Source organism: Antedon bifida, chromosome 8, assembly GCF_963402885.1.
Source record: "Antedon bifida chromosome 8, ecAntBifi1.1, whole genome shotgun sequence".
In the NCBI taxonomy this organism is placed as follows: Eukaryota; Metazoa; Echinodermata; class Crinoidea; order Comatulida; family Antedonidae; genus Antedon; species Antedon bifida.
Genome location: NC_136233.1, coordinates 17,157,585 through 17,178,808, shown reverse-complemented (window position 1 = coordinate 17,178,808; position 21,224 = coordinate 17,157,585). Strand labels below are relative to the sequence as shown.

General features: G+C 34.3%; 2 protein-coding genes across 6 annotated transcripts in view; one reads left to right on the top strand and one right to left on the bottom strand.

Moving 5' to 3' along the window:
* Positions 1-670: 670 nt before the first annotated feature.
* On the bottom strand, positions 671-8,932 carry LOC144849517 (alanine--tRNA ligase, cytoplasmic-like). The gene is made up of 18 exons (XM_078706445.1): positions 8,849-8,932; positions 8,080-8,450; positions 7,593-7,738; positions 7,302-7,493; positions 7,030-7,174; positions 6,748-6,893; positions 6,376-6,484; positions 6,047-6,200; positions 5,399-5,668; positions 5,039-5,208; positions 4,371-4,496; positions 3,900-4,037; positions 3,579-3,719; positions 3,267-3,379; positions 2,881-3,115; positions 2,664-2,783; positions 1,741-1,941; positions 671-1,291 (listed from the first exon to the last, which is right to left on the bottom strand). Exons 2-18 carry the CDS (start codon positions 8,419-8,421, stop codon positions 1,115-1,117), a joined length of 2,925 nt encoding a protein of 974 aa, XP_078562571.1. The 5' UTR covers positions 8,422-8,450; positions 8,849-8,932; the 3' UTR covers positions 671-1,114.
* Positions 8,933-9,153: 221 nt separating this feature from the next.
* LOC144850110 (leucine-rich repeat and coiled-coil domain-containing protein 1-like) overlaps positions 9,154-21,224 on the top strand; it is a 14,154-nt gene continuing 2,083 nt past the window's right edge. For 2 of the 5 annotated variants that reach the window (XM_078707307.1, XM_078707309.1), the window contains exons 1-22: positions 9,160-9,176; positions 9,731-10,090; positions 10,408-10,625; positions 10,941-11,048; positions 11,227-11,438; positions 11,834-11,947; positions 12,041-12,125; positions 12,434-12,572; positions 12,771-13,003; positions 13,472-13,590; positions 14,138-14,272; positions 14,610-14,749; positions 14,863-14,979; positions 15,193-15,277; positions 15,738-15,851; positions 15,945-16,016; positions 16,697-16,871; positions 17,240-17,403; positions 17,756-17,964; positions 18,226-18,363; positions 18,568-18,703; positions 20,140-20,209. In XM_078707307.1, coding sequence (XP_078563433.1) covers positions 9,759-10,090; positions 10,408-10,625; positions 10,941-11,048; positions 11,227-11,438; positions 11,834-11,947; positions 12,041-12,125; positions 12,434-12,572; positions 12,771-13,003; positions 13,472-13,590; positions 14,138-14,272; positions 14,610-14,749; positions 14,863-14,979; positions 15,193-15,277; positions 15,738-15,851; positions 15,945-16,016; positions 16,697-16,871; positions 17,240-17,403; positions 17,756-17,964; positions 18,226-18,363; positions 18,568-18,703; positions 20,140-20,209 — 3,115 coding nt within the window. In that variant the 5' untranslated portion in view covers positions 9,160-9,176; positions 9,731-9,758. Of the gene's footprint in view, positions 9,177-9,730; positions 10,091-10,407; positions 10,626-10,940; positions 11,049-11,226; positions 11,439-11,833; positions 11,948-12,040; positions 12,126-12,433; positions 12,573-12,770; positions 13,004-13,471; positions 13,591-14,137; positions 14,273-14,609; positions 14,750-14,862; positions 14,980-15,192; positions 15,278-15,737; positions 15,852-15,944; positions 16,017-16,696; positions 16,872-17,239; positions 17,404-17,755; positions 17,965-18,225; positions 18,364-18,567; positions 18,704-20,139; positions 20,690-21,224 lie in introns of those variants that run through there. The other 3 variants (XM_078707308.1, XM_078707310.1, XM_078707311.1) reach the window with 3 other exon arrangements.

The following is a 21,224-nucleotide window of genomic DNA, read 5'->3' as shown; positions in this document are numbered from 1 at the left end:
AAATTGTGTATTTTAACATATGGAAACTTCATCAAAGTTTTCTCAATTCTTACTGGATGTAATTATTGATTTTAAATGATTAATAATTTATAGTTATAGTTATGTACAGTAGTGTATTATTACTAGTTCACTAACTAACACTGCTGCTGCAACGGAAGTGATCTGACCAATCAAAAGCAACAACTCTTTCCAGTGACAGCAAGCCCTTTCACATTGTCATATTAAGTTTGGTATACTATTATCAGGGAAGAGTGAAATTACGTTCCTGCTAATATTGTGTTCAATCAAGGGGGAAGTAGACAGTAGAGTATTACAAACTATTGATGTGTATAACAGACAACAATGCACAATTGATCTTGAACATCTCTGTTATGAACACTTAAATAATAAAGTCTTAAAGATGAACTGTCTCTTCTCAGCTGTAAAATTAAACAAAAACATTCAGTAACTACTGTTGCAGTTAATAAACAGGAAATAAAACAATATTTATGGTAGAATCATTTCTTGACTGACACTCAGTAAATTGAAAATATTGATTTTAAATTTCTTCAAACCAATAATGTTTTAATAAGGAGGGTTGCTGAGATGGGTGACCTCTTGAATCCACCTATGCTTACAAATAAAATGTCTGGGCTTTCGAGACAATATTCAAAGATAAAACGAATTCATAGTCATAGCCACTAGAATCTGTTTATTATTTGTCGCATTTACAAATTACAAACAAAAACCAATTTAATATTTTAAGACAATGTAAAGTACTTGTGTTTTTTAGTAAAGGTACAATTATTTTAGTTAATTCGGCCAATTTTATGCCATTAATATTTTACTATATTTGGTCAACTCATTTGCATATTACATAATCCTGATGTAATGAGCCAAATGTAATTAATTTTCTTTTCTTCGTATTTCTATCTTATTTTTCACAGACTTGAATAAATGAATTAAAAATAAGTAGATAAGATAAAAGTGTAATGTATGCAACTCTTTCTATTCAATTAGATTGTATAGTATTTGAAAGTTGTTTCAAGCTATAATAACATAAATAATAAAACAATATTTTATTAAAAAAGTTTCAATCATATAAAAGTCCAATAATATGTCAGAATGATTATCATCAATTTTTAAGTTTAAGATTCGCGAATTCTGTAGCCATCTTTAAAACTTGATCTATTGCTTCGATCTTGTCGCCGACTGCTTGAGCAGACCCGTCTTTCCCGCCACCTTTACCACCGATTACATCCGAAACGTGTTTCACCCATTCATTAGCTTTTAATCCTTTACTAATTGTGCTCTAAAACAAGAAGAGATTAAATAATAAAGAAATAAATTCTAATGAAAGCCCAAAAAAAGTTAACACATTTAAACTTCATTTTTAGTTTTAGAGATCTTCAGCAATAGGGTAACAAAAGTTTGTTTACATTATTCAGATTATATGGATTAGGCCCCCAACAGAAAACCACAGCAACTAGTGCAGCGCCTACCATGAACCTATTCTTCCGAAAGATGTATTGGGAAAGTGCACACAAGCAAGATGTGTACACATATCGACCTCCAGTTTTATATCCTTATCTGTGAACAATTGTTCTACTACCAGAACGATGGTTGAGGAGAGCCTTTAACATGTGCCAAATGTATGGCTACTATGGTTTCCAGTACCCCTGCCCTAATGGCCACTTGACTCGACGCAGGTATGGTATCACAGAACAAAACAGTACAGTATTACAAAATAACAACACATACCTTTGGAACTTGGGCAAGACATAATATTTTACTATTTTCCTTGTCAACACTAACAAACATTGCTGGCGTTTCCTTGGCACCCTTCTGAAACTCTTTTAGAGCGCCATCTAGAGCTTTGTTGTTGGCTTCTACGTCGAGTTGGACAACAAGATATGGTTTGTCTTTGGAGTCTTCAACTAATTTTTTAGCTTCGTCTTTTCCCTTTAAAATAATTTCAAATCATTCAAATAGTCAATTTGAATTTTTATGTCGGGAAAATCTAGTCTCGACACGTTGTCTTCGAACTGTGGTCTTACGTTTATACCAAGAAATATTCCTTTTAATAAATATCAATAAGGAAATATACATTTGAAGGACTCTAGACTAGATGGTAAAATTTGGGACATTTTGGACATCAAACAAAGTTTAGTTTCGGGAGAGCTTTCAGAGATTTGGCTATATTTTTTGTGGTGGAAGTACTTACTGTACACGGGCTTAAGCCAGGCTAAGTGTGTAGCTTAGGCCTATCCTAGATTCTTAATTTTCTAAATAAAGGCTGGTGACCTAGTGATAAGTCCTAGGCCATAACCTGTATATTTAAAGCTTTATTTAAAATAACAAATAAAAACCAATAATTCACAATTTGCAAATATAATTTTACTGAAATTCACTTTAATACATTCTCAAAAAATCATGACGAGATCATTCTCTAGTATGATTTTGGTAAACTTATGACATCATATGTCCACTGATACTCGATGTCAGAGAGCGAACACCAAAACGCCACTGAACAAGGCTCAAATTTGCCAGTCAAGGTGCCAGTTGTCTAGAGCATATCATAAAAATGACGTAATAGGGTAGCAGTAGACATGAACATCTAAAAGTCCCTATTGTTAAATGGAAGGCGAGTGTAAATTAGCTGTACACAATGCACCAGTACTTACTTTTTGTATAAGAGCTGCCTTTCTTGCCTTATCAAGGTCATCAAGAATCTTTTTAAGATCGGCCAGTTTTTGTCGCATCTCATCTTTGCTCCATTGTGAGATTGTTGCGATGTTTAAATCCTGTACGCAACAAAAGTAAATACATACATAATTTAATTTTCTTAATTTTGTATCCAATGAAAAATATATATTGAATATAGTGTACAATTGAACTCACGTTTCCAATATCCACAATTAGTTTTGTGAGTTCTTTCTTTGTGTAAGCGCCAGTTTTTTCATTTTCTTTGATCTTTATACCAAGCTTGTCAATCTGTGAATCAAGAGCTGTGGCACGCTTCACCGCCTTTTCGCCTTCTTCACCGGTTACGGCAACGATCCTACGAATACCCTTGGCTATGGCTTCTTCAGTGGAGATGACAAACTGACCAATGTCTCCAGCGTTCTTAACATGTCTGTAAATATAAACGAAGATTTGTCTGTTTACTTTTAAAGGTTATAGTGCGGTCGGATGTGTCGGATAACTAGCCCCAGATCGATGTTTGTGCCAAAATAGATTTAATTGGCTAACTAATTTACAGTTAAAATTCTTAAAAGGTAACGTACGTTCCACCGCAAAACTCAACAGATGTTAATGTTCCTGCCGGATTGTCCGGGTCTTCCACAAGAGTTTCCACAGGAATACCGATGGAAAGAACACGTACTGGATCTGGATATACCTGAACAACGATACCAATAATTAACATTTTTAAATAAACAAGAAACAAAATATCACTCACTGGGCTTTTATATCTTATTTTAACAAAAGATTATCCACATATCTCATTAAAATCTGTATAATTAATTAAAAATGTATATTTACTCATATTTATGTGTAGTGTGTTAGGCCAACATTCTGTGTAATCAATAGGACCTTACCTCATCAAAGACTGCTCTCAGGCCTTGAATAGCTTTGGCAAGAGCCAGAGGAACATTCTTATCGTAAACAGTCTCTCGTTTTTTAATTATTTCATTCGCAATCTGTTCTGCTTCCTTTATCTGAGCTGTAGTCATTGCGCCCTTGAAAATAAGTTGATATAAGGTAATAAAAACATACAATTTTAAAAATAATGAGCATAGGATATAATTTTAAAATGTATAATACATTGGTATTCTTGTTTTTTTATCTTTTGACTTCGAAGTTTGAGTTATACCTTGTCTATGCTGGTCACAACTCACACATGTTTTGGTTCATCTTACCTTAGCAGAGAAGTCAAATCGTAGCCGATCTGGAGCTACCAAAGACCCTCTTTGATCCGCCTCACCGAGCACTTTCCTGAGGGCAAAGTTCAGGACGTGTGTAGCAGTATGGTTGCTCATAACAGGCCTTCTACGAATCTAAATACAAAACAAAATCTTCAATTTGAATACAATAGAACCTCTATTTAAGGAATATTTTTTAGAAATGACAAAATGGGTTGGTCGTAGTGTTAGCTCTGTCTACATAATCAAACTAGTTTGACAAATATGGTAGTGATATGCCCAAAAAAGCTAGTGATATGACATCATTGTGTCCATGTATGTGTGTCCTCGTAATAAAGTTTGGATTTGTCACAAAGGAGGGGTTTTACTGTATAACCATAAGACTCTGAATATATGCATTGACACTACAAAGTGTCAATTTGTAAATTTTAAATTTAGATTAAAATAATTTCTGTATGCACCACATACCTCATCTATCATAAGTTTAAATTTATCTCCAACTTTGATTCCGTCACTGTCAACAGCGGATACTTTTCCAACATGAAGCACATAACCACCTTTTACTTGAACATTAGTGACTCGAAATTCTACATTCTGTAACAAAGGAATTAATTATATCAGATATCATGTTTACTGTAAGTCATAGATTAGCCATCTAATTGATATAAAACATAGCAATTACATACCTAACAAGACTTATGAAAAAATGTATACCATCTACGCTAGAGTGCACCTTTTATTAATTTTAACTTAAATAATATATAGTACAGTTGTTAAAGGCCAACTCAGACAGCACGGTACCTGAAGAAATGTCATGACTCGTCTAAGTTCCGACAAGATGCGTTGTCTTGAGATAGCGTCGAACATTAAACATGTTTAACTTTCTCCCGACAAGACAACTTGTCGTGCCTTGTTGTACGGCACTGTCTGAATTGGCCTTGAGGTTCTTTTGGGTTTTTTGTGTTGTTGTATGTACAGTATGGATGGATATATCCGAAATAGAAGAAATTAAAAAACTTTCAACAAATTTCCAAAAGAAACACAAGAAATACAGTTGGTAGTAATATATTAACCACTCCTAAATTCCCATATTTGGCTTGCTTTTTGTTTTTTTAAAGGTAAAATAAACAACTTACAACATTTCCTTCCTTTTCCATGAATCCTTCATCATAGATCTGACCTCCTTGCTCTGCATAAAAACAAGTTTGGTCCAATAGCACACCACACTCATCACCATTATCAACCTTCTCTACAAACTGTTTGTCTTTTCTGATTGCTATAACAGTTCCTACTGTAGACTCAAAATCTGCAGATAAAGATATAATAAAAGCACTCAGAAACTGATTGAAGTACTTAGCAATATATATCAGGGAAAACTATATTCGGAGAGAGAGGGCTCACTACTTGATATTTCGGTCCATGTTAAAAGAATACAGATGGCGTGCTATTTAATATCTCATATGGAACTATGAGTGCTATATCACAATCACACTTACTGTATAATCCATTGTCTCTAGTGTAGTTATACTTAAGTAGATCATTCGTTGGAGGAACCTTTCTCTTTTCCTTCAGTTCATCAATGGCATAAACATCCAAGCCGATAGTATCGTCTACTCCAGATCCTTTCCCTTGGGATTTCAATTGAGCAGCTTTCTTCTCCGTGTTGTACTCCTTCTGGTCCACAGACATTCCTTTCTCTTCCACCATTAATTCTGTCAAATCCGGAGGGAAGCCGTACGTGTCGTATAATAACCATGCCGCCTTGCCTGAAAAGTGGACAAACAGTTATACAACATTTTTACAAAAACATGACCAACATATTACTATACACTTGTCAGCTTCATAATGTGGTACTATATCATGTTTAATCATTTGTGCATTTTATAATATATTTCTTATTTCTAAACTAAAACTAAAATTAAACTAAACTCAAAACTCATCTCTTCAGAGAAGCATAATCACACGCTACTACTTGCACATATCTTGGAAAACACAGCGCTTTGAAACCTTTGTCTCTTGCGCTTTATAAATGTTATTTATTATTATTATTATTATTATTATTTCTGAGGTCTGCCAAAGAACATTCGCAAATAAATACATTGCTCATATCTGAACTGTCACCATATTCACAATAATGAACTAACCTGGAAAAACCTTAGTAGAATCCCCTAATTTGTTAATGGTACGCTCCAGAACTTTCCTGCCTCTATTGAGTGTCTTAAGGAACTGTGCCTCCTCATCATTGATAATGTCCATTACCATCTGCGGATCTTTTCTGACCTCTGGAAATGCATCTCCCTAAAAAACAATCATTGATTACTACAGTATTACACTATCTGCTTTTAAGTATTTTATGCTGGCCCTGGCAAAATTCAATTCAAGTATAACAGTGCTGATACACAACATTCAAGGTCTTTGGTTCAAATCCTGTTTAAAGACATTCAGGTTATACTCTTTTATGAATTATACTTACCAATACTTGCACAACAACTGGAATGAGCGTTGCAAATTTGCCAGGGCTGGCGCCAAGCTTTTCTGTGATGTACCTTACACCTCTTCTAAGAATCCTCTTTAAAACATATCTAAAAATATTTTTCAAAAACTATGTTCAGAAACAGTAGAATCTCTATAAGATGACACCTCAAGCCCCAACAGGTGTCTTCTAAATAGGGGTTGGTAGCAGTATTGGTTTTCAAGTGTTCCCTTAAAAGGGGTGCTATTAAATAGAAATGCCCAAACGGGTTGGGATTTTACTATAGTTACATTCCATTAGAAGCCAATGTGGAAAAAATTACAAAGAGCTAGTGAATCGATTTCTTTAAATGATGCAAAAATAATTCCTTACCCTCTTCCCACATTGTCTGGTCTGCCACCATCTGAAAATGCAATGGTCAGTGTCCTGGCATGGTCAGCAACCACACGGTATGCCATGTCGAGTCCGTCTACGTCATCCTTACCGACCTTCCCAGTGTATGGCCTTGCACCAGATGCCTGCAAAAAGAAATACATATGAAACAAATAAATTTGACCCCAGAATCCTGGAATTGATAGGCAAACATCCAAACCAATAAACCACAACACCAGAATTAAACATTCAATGTTTAAACAAATTCTACATTGTACTTACACTTTGAATGGCATCAAATAAAGGCACAAAGAGATCAGTATCGTAATTAGAGGTCTTTCCTTGAATGACGGAGGCTATCCTCTCCAGCCCCATTCCGGTGTCAACTGATTTCTGAGGCAGGGGTTTCAGGACTGTAGCACTCTCTCTGAGAAAGCAAAGAAGATAAATGTATGTAGTTTGCAAGTAACAATACATATGAGCAGAGTGCCACATATCTAATGGAGACTCCTTAGCTTGCGACAGAATCAGAGAAGAAACAAGTAAATACACACCTGTTAAATTGAATAAACACAAGGTTCCACAACTCTAAAACATCTGGGTCATCTATGTTGACCAGATGAGTAGCATTTCGTCCACCAATGCGGTCAAAGTGGATCTCTGTGCAAGGCCCGCAAGGACCGGTGTCGCCCATCTCCCAGAAATTATCTTGCATGCCAAACGGTAGAACACGATCTTCTGGAATTCTGTAATTGATAAATACATTTTTAAAGGTCTTGATGTTTGTTGCACCAGTGACCAAGTTTAATATGCAGTAAGACATCTTTTTGGTATGTCATACTTACCCAAGATCTATCCAGATCTGTCTACAATCCAAGTCAGGCTCCAGACTTGCTTCTTCAAATCCTCCAAAATAAGTGACATACAGTCGATCCTTAGGCAATTTGTAAACATTGGTCATCAAATCCCATGCCATTGCACATGCTTCTTTCTAGATGGTTGTATTATTGATTTATTGTATTAATACAGTATATCATTGTGATGCATCATTCTAGTATTTGTAGGAATGCTTGGTTCAGTCATTGTGATTTTAGCCTCCAATTATATGGCTATTGTGATAAGATATTCTAGTTTATCACTGTTAACATGTTAACAAGTTACTGTTCAGTTTTATAGAAATTTCACAATAACATATGGTCAAACTAAACTTTAAATTTCTAGTCTATGTTCTCTGTGTTTTGTTTTTACTGAATCTTAAATTTAAATAAATAAAATTGGTAATATGGGAAACAAAGAAGAAAAGAATTGTAAAATCTGTAAATGATCACTAACTTTAAAGTAATCGCCAAAAGACCAATTGCCCAACATTTCAAAAAATGTATGATGATACACGTCTTTTCCTACGTCATCCAGATCGTTATGCTTTCCGCCGGCGCGAATGCACTTCTGCGAGTTAACGGCACGCTTTAATTTCCCCATGTCACTGTTTGGGTCAACGGTGCCGAGAAATATTGGTTTGTATTGATTCATACCAGCATTGGCAAATAGAAGGGTGGGGTCGTCCATTGGGATGGTGGACGATGAGTGAACATATTTGTGGTCGAGTGTTCCATGCTTCTTGAAGTAGTCGAAGAACATCTCACGAACTTGAGCGGATGTTAGACTTGAATCCATGATGCTTTTGTATTTCTGAATCGATAAACCTAAAAATGAAAATAATAAATTAAAACATTTTTTATTATTAAATTATTATTAAAACAATTAAAAATATGTTTACTTGATACAACACTTCTACAAGATAGAGAAACCTTAAATATGGCACAAGTGATTTTGCTTAGAAGGCCAAGGTGAGGTGGTGACCTTCCCTAGACCTAGTCCGAGTAGAGAGCCTAGCCTAGTTAATACGGGACCGTTAGTACTAGCTAGCTAGCATTGGGTTTGGGCCTAGAAAATGTATTCTAACTTTTCTTTATGTGTTACTTACAAAAAGCAAATTTAAATCCTACTAGGCCTATGCATTTTATTGATAATATAATATGCGTTAAAAATAAAACCTGATAAATAGAAAGCGGAATTATCGTACAAAATACTGTAGCCTTACCTACGAATTAGTCACAACGGTAATCCCCTTGGGAATTGTACTCGGATTTCATCAGCAACGTGTTTTTGTATTGAACCATAATGACGTAACCGAAGTGAAATGTATACCTATTGACACGACGGTTCTGTATTTCAAAACGTATGCACGGAGGAATAGAACAGTTGCCGTGTCGATAGCATCAACATTTTTTTTAGAATGTGGATGGCGGACTAGCCTATACAAATTGACCGCGGGCAAATCAAAATACAACCTTTTAAAATGTATCTAAATAGTAATACTAGGGTTTAGTTTAAAAATATGGTACCAAGATGGTAATCAGAATAAGTATGTATATTACATTTTATAGTAGGCCCTAGGCCTAACTAGGCCTAGGCCTAGGCCCTGGGCCTAGCCTAGCTAGGCTAGAGTAGTAGCCTAGCCTAGTTAGGCCTATATTATGCCTAGGAATAGGATAGGCTAGGCCTAGCTAGCTAGGCTAGGCCTACTTAGGCCTAGTTTAGTATTAAATATTAACTAGGCCTAGACTAGTAGTAGGGCCTAGGCCTACTAGTGAGTACTAGCCTAGCCTTAAAGTTTAGGAGGCGTAGGGCCTAGCTAGCTAGGCCGTAGAGGCATATCTTCGTAACGGTAAGTGAGTGCGGGACTGAAAGTTCTTTTTGCTAGGCCTACCTGCACCGAGTTAAGGTGATTTGGGCAGGCCTAGACGCACAGATTAGAAAAGATCATGAGACGTTTGAAGAATGTGATGATAGTTTAATCTATCTCAGAATTTGTATTTTAGACTATAACAATAACAACATTTTATTGATGATGGATAGATAGGCCTACTTATACTAGGTCTACTAGCCTAGGTCTAATCATAATTAACTTTTTTTTTTCTAGGATTTCTTTGCATTAAATTGATTGCATTATGACCGGACCGCAAATATTCCATGTGAAATTGACTGGCTTGTCACAAGATACAAACATGGACCCCGATAAACCACATGAAATTTGTCTCATTGATGCTGGTGTCACCAGTCTACTTGAAGTTCCATTGGTTGGCCACATCCAAACATTAAACCTTCACTGCAATGAAATTGGCATTATTGAAAATCTTCAATATGCAAAGTATCTAAAACATCTGGATTTGTCATCCAATCAGATTGCAGAGATCCAGGGTCTTGAGTCACTGATGTCATTGCGAACTTTGAATCTGGCTTGTAATGATATTGTGCAGGTCAAAGGTCTTAAGAATTTAAGGTACAGCTATGGGTACCACACAGGCTTGTAGAAAATAGGTTTTTATGTGAAAGGGATTATACTTGCACGACTTATTTATAATTACAAGTAACAATCTCAAGATCGTTTAACAAAGGTTGAAGTTTGATAACGGCAAAAACAATATTTATGGTGACTTCAGTCATAAAAGTGTATATGATGGTGGTTGTAAGTGCCCAGCAGAGTGGCCGTGATGATGATGATTACTGTAATCAGTTGATGATGATGATTACTGTAATCAGTTGATGATGATTGTGATGGTTTTTATAAACATGTACTTGAATTGAATTTACTTCCAGGAGCCTCACAAAGCTAAATTTATCCTACAACCAAGTGAATAACCTCACTGGCCTAGTTGAGCTGCATGGTCCCAGCTACAATCTCAAGAACCTAGAGCTGCAAAGCAACCATCTGGACAACTTCAGCCATGTTGTAAGCTATCTTACAGGACTACAAAAGCTGACCAATCTGATGCTGTCTGAGCCAGCTGGAAGCAACCCACTTTGTGATCAACCAGGTATATGTTGGTTATACAGTAAACTCTCCCAATACTGTACACCTTTGGGATGGCAAAATATGTCTGGTGGTATTCGTAATGTGTTTTAGTGTTAAAAATAAATTTGGGACTGTTTAAAAAGTCTGGTATTGGGAGAGTTTACGGTTTTCAGAGACTCTGGTATTGAGAGAGTTGAGTGTATTAAGATAATTCGGATTTGGGTGTGCTCAGTACATTGGTTATATTTCTTTACAAATTGTACATCTGCTACACCAAATTACAAGTAGTACACCTTGACACCTTACATTTTCAAATTTCTTAAATTACTTTTCTTAGGCTATCAAACTGGACTCTTGAAGTCACTGCCACAGTTACGTGTTTTGGATGGTTATGACAGGGCAGGTAAATTAGTGAAGAAGCAAGATGGCTTAGCAGAAATACCAGGTTTGGAGCAAATATTTAATAAACAAACATACTGAAAAAGTACAATATAATTGTGAAGAACAATGGCTTGAAATTCAATTAAATACTAAAAATGAATTCATATCTTGTTAGAAAATGAGAAATGCTTTAATCAAAATTACTAATAAAGAAACGTTTCAAAGTGTTGTATCATTTGTAGGGCTTGAAGATTATTTGGAGTACCTTGTTTCTAACCAATCTGTGAGCAGCAGTCAAGAGGCGTCATTACCATTGATCACGCCAAAGATTGACGAAGCTCTGGAACGTTTCAGGTCACGTGCTATATCTACCAACGTAGAATCCAGCACAGATCTCACAGACAATGTGGAAATCCAGGCTGGTATCCTGAAGCCATCCACTAAGAGGAAAGATGTAAGTTAGAGATAGATACTATTAAAAAAAAAAACCTGAATTAATAATTCTTTTAAAAAATCTCAACAATTAGGACTCCTTATTATTAAATGTAACTAAAATTAAAGGTTGTTCATTACAGCTTTTCTGCCATAATAACAAGCTTAAGTTTCTTCTAAATAGAGACCAAAATTGCATTGAACCACTAAAACTCTTTTTGCAAAAGTGTTCTTTTATTAGACCCTAAGTAAAATGTATTGATAATCTTATTTTATATGCAGTTCCCTGCCTATCATAATACTAAGCTTTCATTATCTTTTACAATACAATACAGCTCTATGCTATGGTAAATAAATTTGAACTAGAATTCTAAATTAACATTGACAACATTGTTTTGTTTTTAATTATTTTTGAAGACTGATGTCCATGTGTCTGTGGTAAAATCAAGTGCAAAATCTACCCATGAGAAACGCATTGAAAACTTAGAGCAACAACTTGCTTTTATGGTGGAGGAACGAAAGAAAGCTGAGGTACTCAATGTCAATCTTGTTATCTTGCATTAGACTTTAAATTGTATTGATGATAATTTTTTGTTAATCACTTGTTATTGTTAATTTGCTTAGACAAGGAACTCAACAGACACTTCTACACATAGCGAGGTTAAGAAATCAGGGAAGATAAGTTGTCCAAGGGGTCTAGGAAAAACTGGTAAGATAATAAGGTTGCTTAAGTTGAGACCTCTCTTGGTTGAAATTTCATGCATGACTGATTTTGTTCTAGTAATGTTTTTGTCAGAATTGATATTTGGCATAAACACAAAATCTGACTGTCTGATCCTGTTTTTCAACTGATGTTGTGCTTGAAGAACATAATTTGGCTTTACCACAAATGAGAGAGGGAAGGTATTTTACCTGCATTCATCACAAACAAGTTTTAAGTTTTTTTTAATAAAAACTAAACTCAAAATTTTATATTTTTCTGACTTATGATAATTGATTTATTATCATACATGTTAGATAGTGACAATAGTGAAGGTGAAACCCGGCAGCAAATAAAAACCAAAAAGAAACCAGCAAGCAAATCAGTAACAACCAAACCAACAACTAGAAAACAACACAGTGAACAAATAAAGTCAAGTAAACAACCGGACACTAGGTAATAATAACATTTAAACTCATTGGTTAAATTTGAGTATCAAATTGTTAATAACTGTCAATGATTTTTTAATATTATCAAAAACAAAAAGTTGTTACTAGATTGTAATTGTATAAACTGTTTATTATAAAATAGTATTGTAATTTAAATGCTATTAATTTAATATATAAAAGCCTATATTGTATATGGTTGTTGCAGTTCTGCAAACTCAAGGTCGGCCAAAAGAGCAAAGTCCAAATCTACCAGTAGCTCTCCAAACAGTGACTTTCACGCTCAGAAGTTTCCTAGCAGAGTTGTTCCAACAACAGCAGAACAAGATTCAGACAAACTAGCCTTAATGCAAGAGTTAGATGGGGAAAGGGAGAGAAGATGGAAAGCAGAGCAGGCTGCAAGGAGACTAGCAGAGCATATTCAAGATCTCCAGAGTAAATGTAAGCAAATATTCAACAGTGGTTGCAGGATAATATTCCACAATGGTTGTTGGATTTTTAGAATGAAAAAATTCTTCCAAACAATATTTTTATTTTACTCTGAAGTTAGGAAGTTTATGAAAAATGGTTTTAAGTATTTTAGACTTAATAAATTTGTATTAGCAAAAAAAATGTCTTTCCAAGGTTTAAGCGTAGTGGTTCTAGTGTAGACTCTAATTATTGCCTAAAGTCATAGAATGAGGACAATAATTGTGCAAACTGACTGTTACTTGTTGTTCCTGACCGGGATGGAGAATGTAATTCTACTTACAATAATTTAAGATAATTTTGTCAATGTTAGTTCCATTTTGTAGACAATCAAGTGAATTTGTTTTTTATATGTAATCGAATAAATATTGTAAGCTATATGAATACCATTATTTAAAATTTAAAAAAAAAATATAATTCTAATGATTTCGGATTGTGTAGTAAATGATGAGCATGAGGTCCAAGACATAGCCATTCAAGCAACTACAAGACTGAAGCAGGCTTTGATGAATGAGAAAGAGGTCAAAAGTAAACAAGAGATAATCATTGAAGAACTCAGGGTAAATGTTATCTATTTTAGCACCGTCTAGAATCATCCTTCAAATATTATTGTCTGCTTTAAAACCTGTTTATTTGTGTGCATATTTGAGCACAATGAAACAGTGACTTTCACGCTCAGAAGTTTCCTAGCAGAGTTGTTCCAACAACAGCAGAACAAGATTCAGACAAACTAGCCTTAATGCAGGAGTTAGATGAGGAAAGGGAGAGAAGATGGAAAGCAGAGCAGGCTGCAAGGAGACTAGCAGAGCATAAAAATGCTGTGGGTATCAGTGGCTGGATCTCAATGGAGATACAAAAATAAGCGAAAAGCTAAATCGAAACGATAAAGTAAAACAGCCAGAAAAGTTAGCAGAGCTTTCGGGCAACACTAGCCCATCATCATATATATATAAACTAAATTAGACTAAACATTTTCAATTACAGATTTCTTTGCACACTATACATATTGGAAATAGCGTGCAACATATTTGATTATTTTATTTTCTTAACAATCCTTACAAACATATATAGAAAGACTAATGGGGTTTTATGTACTTTTGTTTTCAGAATAAAGTTGAAGAATTAACTAAAAGGTTAGAATCTAGTGAAAAAGCCGAAGAAGAGGAAAGGAGAGCACTACGGGCGATGGAAAGCACAGCAACAAAAGTAGAAAGAGAACGACTACAGCAACAAGCGCATGATGTATGTAGTAGAACCATTTCAATTCTGGCAATTGTCAATGTGAATTTGTGTCAACGAATCTTTAGCCTACAGTAGTAAACCAAAAGTGGCCTAGTAGGAGAGCCTAAATCCATGCACTGTTATATCTTCAAGAAAATCTGGAGAAATTGCACATTTAGTTGGAGACGGTATTGGACAGTTAGTCACTATACTAATCTAGAGATTTTAAACAAAAAACCTCATATGATTTGAACCCACTGCAACAAGACTGAAGGCAATCCACCAAGCCAGTATAATTCCAAATATTGCAGTTAATTGATTGTTTTAGTATGAGATTAAACATGTTGGTTTTTTGCAGTCGAAGCGTACTCAGGAATATCAAATGAGAGCGGCTGCTACTGCTCGGGAGTTGGAACTCATTCGTAACCAGGCCAAGCAACTTGAAGGCAAGGTGCAACAACTACAGGAATTGCTGGCTATCAGGGAACAGGAACATAGGTAAGAAAGGCGATGAAGAATATGCAGAGAAGTCGACAAAGGAAAACTTACAATTTCTCTAAGAGGTCCCCAGTATACAGAAGAAATAAATAAGCTAAATTGTTCTCTTTCAGAGAAAGTCTTAAAAATCGTCACAGTATTGACAGTTCAGAGGTCAAAGATGCTGTGTCAAAGGCAGTGTCAACAGAATATGAAAGACATCAAAATGAACAGAAACATTACAAGGAAAAGTGAGTTAAGCTAAATGTATTTTAGGAAAAATTTAAAAAAAAAGGATTTAATTTGATAAAGAAGCAGCAAAAGATATACTGGTATGGTTGCCTCTAAGCACTTCACATGTGTGTGTCTTGTCTTGCCTAAAGATACAATCAATGCAACAAAGGTTAGATTCGATCAGTATTCCAACACACTGTCCTCACATGAATTTACTTTTTGTTTTGTAGAATTGATTTATTGGCCAAACAGTACTCTGATCTAGAAGATGAATTCAGAATGGCACTCAAAATTGAAGCTGGAAGATTTCAACAGGTAAGATATTAACAGATTTCACAACTTGAAAAAAGACCAAACCATAGAGGTTGCTATAATTCGGAAATACATCCAAACATAAAGGGCGCTATTTTAAGACAATAAGCATTTAGTAAACAATGGGTATGCCAAAGTGATTGCATATGTTGATGTGTTTTGTTAACCAATGCATTTTTTGGCCTTTAGTAACCAAAAGGGACATTCTATTCGAGCCAAAATGGTAAATTTATGAACTATAGCGATGTTTGTTTGTATATCCAAAACAATTGTACCTTAGTAGGATACACAAGATCACTCAAAATAACCGTAAATTCCTGTGATTACCTGAGAAGTCTCAATTCACCTTACCGTGATAATGTATTACATGGCTGCAGCATAATGCCTATTTAATAACTTACTATTTATGTTTATGTTTAAATAAGTTTCATTTATGAACACTTAGATGTATTTCTATTCTTAGTTACAAGATGCTTTTGAGAAGTCCTCACAAGAATCAAGTCAGTTGAGACAGGGACTGTTAACAGCTACAGATAAGGAACGGAAAACTTCAAGCTTGGTCACAGAACTTACTGCAGTAAGAAATTAGTAGATTTAATAGAAATTAAAAAGTAAATTTGGTCGTTTTCAGTTTATGTCATAATAATTATAAATTCTTCCTTATTTATAGATGGTAAAGGAACAGAAGGGTAGAATTACAGAGCTCTCAAAATCAAAACATGAGGTTTTAACTGATTATAAGGTAGAATTTTCTCTCTAATGTCTTTATAATTTTTATACATATATCAAACTGTATTGTCTTATTGTCAACTGAGTTTCCTTACACGAATAATACCATATTATACAGTAGGACCCTTCCGTTGGGAGACCCCTATTCAGGGGACACCCCTAATACAGAAACACCCTTTTAAGGGGATATTTTTTTTGTTCGCGAAGGTGTTGCCTTATAGTGGTTCAACTGTATTGTATTTTATAAGGCTCATAAATTTGTGCCCAGGGAACATGTTTTTGCAGCTTATTATATTATAATTTAAATTACAATTTCTCTACAGTTAATAGATTTTGATTTTTTTTTTACACACCAACAGAAAGTTGTTGAATGAAGAGGTTCACATCTGTATGCAAATTAGTAGACTAACTTCTACCCCTGAGATTATAGCCTATCTTCCCAAATACTTTTAACATCTTTTCTTGCCATTTTATATGTTTAATAATAAGTTTTCTGAAATATTATTGCTATGTATAATAATTATATGTGTATTACAATTTCATTTTTATCCTGTAACTGTGTAGTAACTAATGTTTTACTACTTTACTAGATCAACTGTCATTTAGGTATGTTAAAAATCTACATTACAATAAAAGTGAGACGAGCCCACGAAAGAAAAAAAAACTTTTACTTTGGTTCCCTAATTTTGTTAGGTCCGTATCCAAACTCTTGAAGGTCAACTGGAGGAAGCAAGAAGAAAGCAAGTGCAATTTGAGTTGTTGAAACAGGATCGAGGCAAGTTACAGTCACAACTGACGGCCCAAGAGTCCGTCATTGAAGGCCTAAAGGCTGAGAGAAAGCTATGGGGGCAGGAGTTAGCACAGCAAGGTAAGACAATACTAGACTTAAATTAAGATTTTTGTTTTCAATCTTTCTATCATACATTGCATTACCAACCAAAAAACATTACAATATACAATAAGTTACCAATATAATACAGTTTTAGATATACAGTTGTGTATGTCAAGTCACAATCTCTATATGAGAAAATAAAAAAAAGAATTTATAGATAATGGTTCTAATGGTAAGATGTCTACATATCAAACGGATTTTGGGTTCGAATCTTGGTTGGGATTGCTTTTTGTCATTCTCAACAGATTTCCTCATCTTCACCTTATATCAATTAATTTATTTTCAGTATATCATGTTTTAGAGTTTCTCTATGCCTGTCAATTGTTTAAATACTATCTTTATAGGTGCATCGTTAGCTCAAGATAGAGGGCGAATGGAGGCGCAGATAAACGCATTTCAAGCCGAGGTTGTCTCATTGAAAAAGCAATCGGAGCGAGACAACGATGCATTGAAGATTAAAACAAAAATGTTGGATGATCAGACCGAAACTGTCAGAAAACTTAAAGATGTAAACAAACATTATTTCATTTTTAAACCTTTACCCTTAGGTTACCAAACTTTTTAATTACCCTGTAGAAACAATATACCATTCATCCTAACACTTCTACTACTCTGAAATCTACCCACATTTATACACCACATCCTTAGTTAAAAGAAAGCACTTGTGCTTTGTATAAACTATAATTTAGTACTTTAAATTTCCTTTATACTCATGTTGTAAGAAACAGGATATTAAAGCATCCTGTGTCTCCTTTAATACACAACCAATGAAAGTTGTCGATATACTATGTTTTAATCTAATTATTTTCCTTTCAGTTTTCCTTATATTTAAGAATATTGCATGCATATATTTTTTCAAGGGTCTTGTTGAGAGGGACGAAGAGATAAAGTCGGCCAGGACAGAGGCATTAAAGATGCAGCAGACACTGGAGAAACGTCTTGAGGATGAGTCTGGTGCCACTCAAGATCTCCAGGATATGGTGGAGAGGTTGACAGAACGGAAGGAGATGTTAAAGAACAAGGTTACAGAACTGCAGGCAGAACTGGACGAGAGTCAAAGAGCTTATGAGTAAGTATTTTTATTTTAGTCCAATAAAGGCAGTTATTATTTAATAAATAGGATAAATAATAATAATAATATAGCTGGATTTATAAAGTGCCTAATGTTGTGAAACCTTTTAAGTGCTGTACATATTATTAACCTGGTCATTGGATCAAACACACTCCCATAATGCAGCTAGTAAAAACATTACATTACATTTCTCCAGGAGTTTTTGGGCAGGAAGAGGATTGAAGATAATATTAATAATAACTAATGTTTTTTTTTAAGCAATCTGGACAGAAGATGGAAAGATAAGGGTGAGATCATTTCGCAGCTGGAGACACAAGTGCGGCAGGTGAAACAAAATTTTGATGACAAGGAATCCAAGTTGCTTGCTGCTAGAGACAAGGCTGTTGCATCAGAAAGGTATCATATAAAGGTTATGAAGAGATAGAGCATGTATCAATTTCAATTATTCACACAAAGTAGACCTACTGCAACAGTGGAGTTGTAGCTTGGAGGTTAAGCATGGTATAGTTTATCCATCCTGTAATTAGTGAGTGAATCTGCTGATAGATTATAGGGGGGAAAAAACAATTTTTAGAAATGATTTGATATCATTTATTATAGAGTTGCTCTGGAGAAGATAAGTGCAATGGATGATGCGTTTGGCAACCAGTTAACCATGGTACAGAGAAAGCATGAAGAAGAATTAGAGAAATTGAAATTTGAACAACAACGGCAAGTTGATGAGGCTAGAGCTAAGGTATTGGGGCATCTTGTCCAATAACAATATAAATATCACAATATAACTGTGTTGATACATTAAATATATTCAAATCATTTTCATGATTATAATAATTTAATGATAAATGTATAGGGTTCCCTCATGGTGCATATTTGTTATCACCAATCATACATATTTGTGTGCAGTTGAACGTTACAATATATTTACCTACCTCCACTAATTACTGTCCCTTGTCTGTGTGTATTTAATGAAGGCATATACAAAATAAAAGATTTATTGATATATTATATGGGTTTATCCAAGAACCGATGTATTTTTAAATATAATTTTTTGGGTTGAACATACAAAAGAACATAATTACCATTGTATTGTTGAAACCTTTTACCATAAAATATTTCAAGTTCGGCCAGAAATAAAATATAATTAATAATACTGATTTAATTAACCTCAAAATATTGTTAGGTTATATGCATTATCATGAATATAACCTTATTGATTTTGTCAGAATATTTATTTATTTATTCTTTCCTTAGCATTATTTGTCCGTCAATTATCTTGATATCAGTTTCATGTAGCTATGTCAGTTTTTCATAGTATATTTCTTATGGCCAGGAATCGATGTGATTATCTTTTCATGGTGCGCAACAAAAATTACGCAGTCTACGTGTAATCATATCTTCACGAGCATGAATCATAATTAAACCAAATTTGGTACTCATAAATTTCAGGTCATATTTCATCATGTATGGCGATACAATTACGTGTGTAGCGCATATAGCTTATATATATATTGTCAACATTTATTTTTCGATGAAATTAGAGTATGTTATGTTTGTTTAAACGTTTAAAAAATTGCCATGAGTACGCAGATTTTTTAGCGTTAATATGCACTCTTCTTGCCCAATTTCTGTTTTACAACCTTTATTTAGTAATTTCATCATATTTTATTCACTTTTCAACTTGAAACCATGTTATTATATGAGCATGTCAAAGGTGACAGGCTACGCACGTGTAAGTTAACAAAATGGTGAAAATATGCTAAATCTTAAAATTAATATAGATTGTCTGAATGCTCGGGAACCCCTATTTTGCATTTCATTTTCTTACGGTGTATGTATCATATGTATGATTTATTATGAAAATAGGAGAACAAAATTTATTATGTCATCATTAATTGCATTTTAAATTTTAAAAAAGATTAATTTTGAAAATCAAACAAACTATGACATTTTGAGAAGAACGGCCAATCAGAAGAAATTGTTAATTGTATCGTAAACAGGATATAATTGCTACTACTGTATTTATATGAATAAACGTCCTGCTTTGGATAAACTCCCCCTCAAATAAACCCTCCTTTAAACACCCTGGGGCGTTTCAAATAAATACATTATGTATGTAAATATACATTAAATATATTATAGAAAATGAATCCTGCAAAATATGATCATTTTCAGGTTTTGACTGTGGAGGAGGAGATGAGGCAGATGTTGGTAGAAACAGCCAATCAGAAGAAAGTGATGGAAGGTAAGCTGCATAGATTGACACAGGCATTCTCTGACATACAACAGGAAATGACATCGTGACATCAAGGATTTGGTAAGCAATGCAGACATTGTGTTAAAGAGCTATCCCTACTTATGGAGTGGTTGGTGCAGTTATTAATGCTGGTTAAGCTGTCATCATAATTTATCTGTTTTGTCTTCTTGTACCCAGGAGTGTAATGTGTTGGAGCAATAAATGCAGCAGTAGTGTTAGGAAATAATTATACATTTTATACATTTTTTGTTTGTCATTAGTATTATTAATATTGCTATTCTTGCTAATGCCATCAATCATTAACATTCTTATCGCCACTGTTACATCAGTGACAATCAAAATATTACTATTTATTACAGTGATATAAATATTCAAGGGATATGGGTCTAAGGTCAGAAATTGCATTTCTGGTCATTTTTCACTAAAATGTTCCATTAGACTGAATATGAATACAGTATATGCCAGTGATTGTCGAGATTTAAAAACTTATTTTTGTTTGTCCAAACAACCTTTCACCCTGACCTTTTGTCCTTTTGCCACATTTTCAAAATGTGTAACCAAGTTAGAAATGATGATTTGACCACCCTAAACCATTTTCTGAAGTCAAATTCTCAGGACCTCAATGTTGATCTAGCTACTACAGTACTGTACTAATACTATATGCTATAAATTCCTTTATTTTCGTGGTTAAGATTTTGCCAATCATATTGGAATAATTGAATAAATACCTTAATATTGTTGTATGCTCTATATTTGGAAAATTAAGCCAGTGTGTAAAAGCATTTAGATAGAATTAAAATATTTACTGGTCTTCTAGGTACCTGTTTTATAGTTCAGGATACAACAAGTGGTTCGTGAAGGTCATTGGGTATTAGTGGGTGTTAACTTTGTCACTTTTAATTAAATGATGGTTTAGCTGCCGCCATGCTCTAAAACCATATTCATATAGAATCAAAAGATAAAGATTAATCCATGATTATATTTACTAGTTTTACTAGATAAA